The sequence below is a fragment of the Notamacropus eugenii genome, chromosome 3 (genome assembly GCF_028372415.1).
Source record: "Notamacropus eugenii isolate mMacEug1 chromosome 3, mMacEug1.pri_v2, whole genome shotgun sequence".
NCBI lineage: Eukaryota > Metazoa > Chordata > Mammalia > Diprotodontia > Macropodidae > Notamacropus > Notamacropus eugenii.
This window is the reverse complement of record NC_092874.1, coordinates 39303210-39311095: the sequence shown is the minus strand read 5'-3', so window position 1 is coordinate 39311095 and position 7886 is coordinate 39303210. Positions and strand designations below refer to the sequence as shown.

The 7886-nt window shown below is 46.6% G+C and overlaps 1 protein-coding gene across 2 annotated transcripts in view; it reads left to right on the top strand.

Annotated features, from left to right (window-relative positions):
• The first annotated feature begins 2013 nt into the window (after positions 1-2013).
• The window catches only part of PIK3R4 (phosphoinositide-3-kinase regulatory subunit 4), a 66170-nt gene continuing 60297 nt past the window's right edge, over positions 2014-7886 (top strand). Inside the window, exons 1-3 of one of the 2 annotated variants that reach the window (XM_072651299.1) lie at positions 2014-2175; positions 2891-3033; positions 5939-6713. In XM_072651299.1, the coding sequence (XP_072507400.1) occupies positions 5978-6713 (736 nt within the window). In that variant the 5' untranslated portion in view covers positions 2014-2175; positions 2891-3033; positions 5939-5977. The remainder of the gene's footprint in view (positions 2176-2890; positions 3034-5938; positions 6714-7886) is intronic. The other variant, XM_072651301.1, reaches the window with a different exon arrangement.

Below are 7886 nucleotides of genomic sequence, written 5' to 3'. Positions count from 1 at the left end.
TTCTATTTGATCCTTGAGGCATGAGAAGGGGGCCACTAGAGATCAGCGAGTAGAGATGTCACACTGTCAGGCCTGCACTTAAGCAAAATACACCTTGGCCACAGTGTGGAGGATAGACTAGAATGGTGGCGAACTTGGGACAGCCTGAGCGCTGAGAGGGGAAAGTTCTTTCATTTTTTTTTTCTAGAGACCTAGACACAAGATATACATTCTGAATGATGCTCCAAGGAAACCATGGCTGGGAACATGGACCAAAGAAAGACTTTGAGAGATATTTCTCTTTCCTCATCAAGAAGGAACCAGCATCCAGTAAACCCATAGCTGGGGCTCTTAGCCATGTGTTATCCCTCAAAAGGTGAAAAATAAGGGTTCTAGCACACTGAGCTCAATATCGTATTGGATAGGACAGAAGACATGGATGAGTGGTGACACGGATAATATTCATCTATTCTTAGTTAGTGCACATTATCAATAAACCTTGTAGCGCTAGATTTAAGGAGTATACAGCTATGTTTTTTATTATTGAGACCTAGACCCCAAAAGACCTGTGGGGTAAAAGCTGAAAGAATGCTGAATTTGGAATACTAATACCTTAGTCTGAATCTGATTCTGCCATTTACTACCCTTGTGACCTTGGACAAGTTACTTAAATCTTTTTGGACCTCAGTTTCATGAGATGTAGGCATCTCAAACCCATTGTGTCTTCTCTCTCCCTTTAAATGAACTCTTTTCGGAAATTTCCTATTTTTGTCAATGGCACGACCAACCTTCCAAGACAAGTTAACAAGCATGTATTAAGTACCTACTATGTGCCGGGCACACAGTACTGGGGACTAAAAAAAAAGCAAAAAACCAGTCCCCGATCTTAAGGAGCTCACCTTATAACAGGGCACATAACATGGAAACAACCACATACAAGATAAACTGTATGTACAAACAAGGTACCTACAGGATCAACTAGAGGTCATTTCAGAGAGCATGTACTAAGAGTAAGAACTGGGAAAGATGGGAGACATGAAAGATGCCAGGAAAGCTAGTCAGCCGAGTTATATGTGGGTGTCGTCTTGTCCTCCAGACTCTCATTTATCCCCCCTCCCATCCGCTCAGTTGCTAAATCTCATCTTCCTTTCTTCCTGCTCAGACACCCACCACCCCACCTGAGGCAGCTAGGAGATACAGGGGAAGGCATGTTGGACTGGGGATCAGGGAGCCCGGAATTCAGTCCTGGCTCGGACAGCCTCTACCTGCCTCAGTTTCCTCATCTGTAAGAAGGGGATAACAACACACCCAACAAGTTTATTGTGAGAATAAAATGAGATACTTGTAGAGAGCTTCGCAGACCTTCAAGCTCTGTCTTAATGCTAACTGTAATGATAACGACTGGGTTCAGGCCTTCGTCACCGCACTGACCCGGCCTCCTACCAGGCCTCCCCGTCTCCCGTTTCTTTCCTCTCCCATCCGCTCCCCACGAAGCTGCCAGAGGGATTTTTCAAACCAAAGTGCAAGTTGGATCGGATCTCCCTCCTGGAGAATAAACTCCAGGGGATCGCGGTTACCTCCGGGATTAAATTTCAATTCCCCCGTGGGGGCGTCTCAAGCGCCCTCCCAACCTGACTGACCTCCCGTAGAACTCTCCTTGGAGACCCTCCGGCCCAGGCCGGGCCCCGCCGGACAATCCCAGGCTGCCTCCCACACCACAATCTAAGGAGACTTTCCTGACCTTCCCCCCTCCCATCCCCCATCCCCCATCCCCCATCCCCCAGGGACCCGCGCCCTTCTCCATGTGACTATTTGGTATCCTTGGGATATCTACCTGTTTATGTAAATGCTGTCTCTACCGGTTGGAAAGTAAACTCCTTGAGGGCAGGGATTGTTTCCCTTTGGTCCCAGCAAATAAACCCGCTGGTTGGCCGGCTGGTCCTGGCGTCTAGCTTTGCCGAGCTCTCAGCGTCTTCCGCCTTCCTCGTCTCCTAGCAACCGAGGCTCCTCGCAGCGCTTCCGCCTTCCCCTGACGTCACTTCCGCAGCGTCCCGGAAGTGAGGTCCGACCGGTCGGTTTCCCCGCGGGCTGCGGGTCCGGGCGCAGCCGCTGGGGAGCCGGGGGTGGGAGGTACCGGGGCGTCCGTGGGCCGGACCCCGCGAGTGTCCGTCCGTCCGTCCCGCCGCACGCAGCGAGGTGGGCTTGGTGGAGGCCGGTCCAGGGGCAAGATGGGGCGGGTGGACTGGGCCGGGCCCGGGGCAGGGATGGGATGGTCCCTCCGTCTCCCTCCCCAGCTCCCTCCTCCGGCCGCCCCGCCCCCGGGGCGAAAGGCTCCCCTCGTTCTAGACAGCCCCTCCCCCAGGCCTCCCCCCCAACTTCGCGGGACGGGTTCTTCCTCCTGGCCCCGCCCCCACTGCTTCCCTCCCCCCGGGCGGTTTGCCCCTCTGCCCCCAGGTCAGCTCCACTCCCTACGGTCTCCTTCCTGCAGCCCCCCCAGGGCTGTGCCCCTCCCCCCAAGACCTTTGGGAGCTCTTCCCCCGCTCTGGACTCAGGTCCTGGAGGATGGTCTAGCTCTGGGCTGGGGAGCCGGCGGCCTCCAGGCCCCATGCGGCCCTCTAGGTCCTCAGGGGCGGCCCTTGGACTGAATCCAGAAGAAAACTAAAGGGCTTTGCTCTGTCACGCTCGGACTCAGTCCGGGGGCCGCCCCTGAGGCCCTAGAAGGCCGCCGGTCCCCCCGTACCCCTCTGGCCTCTCAGTTTCCTGAGAAGGCGCCGGTTCCTCTCTGCTCTCCAAAGCTGGGAAGTTCATCTCGCTTGAGAACCCGGATCTCGTTTTGGGGGTGAGTGGGGGGCTCCTCAGGTCTGGCCGCAGCTTCTTAGCTGCCTTTCGCCTTGCTTTTGTTCATTTTAAGAGCTTTGGCCTAGAGCCCTCCCTGCCTCTCCCTTCTCTCCCCACTGTGGAGTGGAAGCCCCGTGGCCTTTTACAGGAGACTTCATGGTTTGCAAAGCACTTCACCAAGCTTATGTCATTTGATCCTCACCACAGCCCTGGGAGGTAGGTGTTGATTGCAGCCAATATTTATCCCCATTCTGTGGTGGAAGGAAACCGAGCCTTGGGTCAGGCTGGTCCTCCAGCTTTGTGTGCTTTGTCTGGGTCAGGGACTGTGCTGAGCACCAGGCATACGCAGACAGGCGAAGACAGCCCTGCTGTCCAGCAGCAGCCAGGCACTAAGCTGTGGACTGCTAGGTACTGGAGAAGTACGGAATAATCAGTCAGTGGAGGCCAGGAACTGAGGTGAAAGGGGTTTGGGAAAAGCTTGTGGGATTAGCAGGTAGGATTTTAGCTGGTTCTTGAAGGACGCTTTCGAGGGCAGGAGGCAGAGACAAGGAAGGAGAGCATTCCAGGCATCAGATGGCCATTGAAAATGCACAGACTGGGGAGATGGAGTCTTGCATGAGGAACCCTAAGGAGACCAGTGGCTTTGGATTGCAGAGTGAGGTGTAAGGAGACTGGAAATCTAGGAGTGGCCAGGTTATTAAGGGCTTTGAATTGCAAAGAGAGGATTTTGTATTTAATCCTGGAGTCATTGACCATTTACCAAGCACTTACTATGTGCCCAGCCCTGTGCTAAACCTTGGGGATAGAAAAAATGGCCCAGATAATCCATCTCTCTAAGACCTTGTAGTCTGATGGGGAACCAGCATTCAAACTATTTTGTACAAATGAATTCGGGACAAATTGAGATAATCCTGGAGATAATAGGGAACCTCTGGAATTGATTGGATGGTGGTGTTGGGTGTGTGTGGCATGGTCACACCTGTACTTTAGGAGGATCAGTTTGACAGCTCAGTGGAGGATGGACTGGAGTTGGGAGAGATTTGTGGCAGAGACCAACCTGCAGACTGTACCATAGGTGAGGTGAGAAATGTCCAAAAGGTGAAATCCCCAGGACCTGGGCACATGGTAGATGTAAGCAAAGAGTCAGGGTTGACATCCAAGTTGGGAGCCCAAATGACTGGGAGGCTGGTGGTGCTCTTGACAGTAATATGGAAGTTTGGAGGATGGGGTCTGTATAGGAGGTGATAATGAGCTAAGTCCCGGACGTTGGACTTTAAGATGTTTGCGGGACATCCAGTTCCAGACGTTGGCTATATCTTAGCTCCTGAGTTCTAATTTTTGCTGATTTGATTGGCTACCACTAGCTGTTAAGTGTCCAAACTCAGGTGTTCTGAATCCAAATCCAGCACGTTTTCTAATACACCAAGTGTTTTTATGTACATTAAGAAGAGCTATGTGATTGTTGGTGGAGCTGCGAGCGCATCCAACCATTCTGGAGAGCAATTTGGAACTATGCCCAAAGGGCTACAAAAATGTGCATACCCTTTGACCCAGCAATATCGCTACTAGGACTATATCCCCAAGAGATCATAAAAATGGGAAAGGGTCCCACATGTACAAAAATATTTATAGCAGCACTCTATGTAGTTGCCAAAAACTGGAAGTCAAGGGGATGTCCATCAATTGGGGAATGGCTGAATAAATTATGGTATATGAATGTAATGGAGTACTATTGCGCCATAAGAAATGATGAACAAGAAGACTTCAGAGAGGCCTGGAAGGACTTATATGACCTGATGCTGAGTGAAAGGAGCAGAACCAGGAGAACTTTATGCACAGCAACAACCACAGTGTGTGAGAGTTTTTTCTGGTAGACTTAGATTTTTGTAATAACACAAGAACTTCTTACCAAAAAAAAAAAAAAATCCCAATGGAGGATCTCAAGGCAAAATGCCTGCCACACTCAGAGAGAGAAATATGGAAGTCACTCACATATTGTAGCAGACCATGTTTGTGTATGTGTATGTGTTTGTGTATCATGTTCTGATTTGTTATACGATTTCTTTCATTTATCTTAGTCTGACTACATAGCATGACTATAGTGAAAATATACTCAATAGGAAAGTATATGTAGAATCTATACAGAATTGTATGCAGTCGTGGGGAGGGAGGGGGGTAGTGGGGAGTAGGTGGGGAGGGATAAAATCGCAATTGTATGGCAGTGATTGTTAAACATTACAAAATAAAAAAATAAAAATAAAAAAAAAAAGAAGAGCTATGTGAGAATATAACTCAAGCTCTGTAGTTAGGTCTAGGACAGGGGTGAGGAACCTGCAGCCTTGAGGCCACATATGGCCTCCTACGTCCTCAAGTGCTGCCTTTTAACCAAGTCCAGGTTTTACAGAACAAATCCCCTTAATGAAAGAATTTGTTCTGTAAAACTTGGGCTCGGTCAAAAGGCTGTACCCAAGGATTTGGAAGGCTACATGTGGACTTGAGACCACGTGTTCCCCACTCCTGGTCTAGGATTGTAGATGTGCTAGAAGAAACTTAAAGGTCTAGTCCAAACCCTTCATTTGTACAGGTGAAGAAACTGAAAGTGGAAGTGATTTATCCATGATCATATAAGTAAGCATTTTGTGAACTGAGACCAGGTTCTTCTCACTGTACCATGCTAAGATGGCCAGCCTTTTTTGTCATGCCTTTGTGGCAGTCAAGCTGACTACTTGTATAAAATGAGAAAGTGTGTGTGTGTTTTTCTTTTATCCCCATCTCCTCTAGAGTAGGGTGATGCTTCTTTTATGCCCGGTCACAGCATGGAGCTTATGACAGATGCTAAGTAAATATTTTTTGACTTGAGTTTTTTTAAGCTCAGAAAATATAAATTCTTAACATTTTCAGCTTACTGCTTATGTGGCACATTTCTCTCAATTTTCCCAGATGGCTAGATCTTAGTGACAGACCACTTTCAAGTAAGAGCATCCTGAAGATAGAGGATGACTTGAGATTTCTGCCAGTCCCAGTGAAAGCATTTAGTCCACGTATCTCTTAAGGAGGGACGGCACAGAAAGGAATGTGATTGCCTCCTGTGCCGTCTTTTTCATCTGCCTTTTTTTTGTAGGTATCATATCTTGACGATATTGACGGAGATTCTGTCATTATGGGAAACCAACTGGCTGGCATCGCCCCCTCCCAGATCCTTTCTGTGGACAGCTATTTTTCAGACATCCATGATTTTGAATATGACAAAAGCCTTGGGAGTACTCGGTTTTTTAAAGTTGCTCGAGCCAAGCACAGAGAAGGTTTGGTGGTGGTGAAGGTCTTTGCAATTCAGGATCCAACATTACCTTTAACTAGTTATAAACAAGAACTGGAAGAGCTGAAAATAAGGCTTAATTCAGCCCAGAACTGTTTGCCATTCCAGAGGGCCACAGAAAAAACATCTGAAAAAGCAGCTTTGCTCTTCAGGCAGTATGTCCGAGACAACCTCTATGATCGAATCAGTACCCGTCCATTCTTAAATAATATTGAAAAGCGCTGGATTGCTTTCCAGATTTTGACTGCTGTGGACCAAGCTCACAAATCTGGGGTCCGTCATGGGGACATCAAAACTGAAAATGTCATGGTAACCAGTTGGAATTGGGTTCTTCTAACAGACTTTGCCAGTTTTAAACCTACTTATCTTCCAGAAGACAACCCTGCTGATTTCAACTATTTCTTTGACACATCACGGAGGAGAACTTGCTATATAGCTCCAGAGCGCTTTGTTGATGGTGGCATGTTTGCCACAGAGTTAGAGTGCATGAAGGATCCTTCAACCCCCTTAGTGGATTTGACGAACAGCAACCAGAGGACAAGAGGGGAGCTGAAGCGTGCAATGGACATCTTTTCAGCAGGTATATTTGAGTTGCTGAAATATGCTAAGTGAAGGATACTTTTTCCCCTACTCCCTGCTTTGCAACGATGACTTGCATTGCTTTAATTGGTTACATTTTGAGAAATTAATTTATTGGCATGACAACACTTTCCAGTAGATGCCACTGACATTAAAATCTTGCATTTATATGGCACTTTAAAGTTTGCCAGGAGCTTTACATGAGCTATTTCGCTGATCCTCATGACAACCTTGGAAACTATTATTGTCCCTATTTTATAAGTGAGAAAAATAAGACAGAGAAATTACATGACTTTCTGAGGGTCACTCAGCTAGTAAATATCTGAAGCAGGCTTGGAACTTGGGTTTTTTTGACTCCAAATCCATCGCTCAATGCACTTACGTGAAGTCACTATATTTTTACCTAAAGCCCACTATGTTCCAGACTCACTATAAAGGGAGTATTGATTGTTTTAGACAAACATGCCCATATATGTGAATTTCATCATGATCTCTTTTTTCCATAAGTTTATGTATTACATATGAGTTTAATCTGTTTTAGTTCTTTATCCCAAAAGAGTTGAAACCAATTTTAAACAAGTTAGGAAATTTAAGATTAAAGATAATAGTGCATTTGTGCATCCCACGAATGTATTTGTGGAGCTCATGTTCACAACTCCTTTTTGGAGTTGGGTATAAAATGATTTAAATATTGTTATTCTGGATCCTTTTTATGCTTGGTAGTGACACCACAGGATATTTGGGAAGGTTGTCCACTATCTTATTTCCTTCATAAGTTTATCTATCTTGTGGAAACATTTTGGTTTTTCTTAATCTCTCTAGATTTCTGACCAGTATATTTATGTGAGCTCTTCTTGAGCCTATTTATAGTTGTAGAGGCATACTGCCTTCCACTTGTAAAAATAACACCTTTCAAAGTTCTTTCCAAAATTAATCATTTTTAATCTTCAAGAAGTGCTTCCTGAATCTAGAATTCCATTACTTCATAGACTTCCTTTTGTGGATGTTATGTCATACTCACCTCCTTTCCTAGACTTCCATTTTCTTTCATCCTGAGTGGGCCTATGTTTTTTGGCCGCATTTCTTCCTTCCCCCTGGAGGAGATCAGTAATTCAGATGTTTTGGATATGACTGTACGTGAGTGCCATTTTTCTTCGTCTTTGGTCCATTTTAA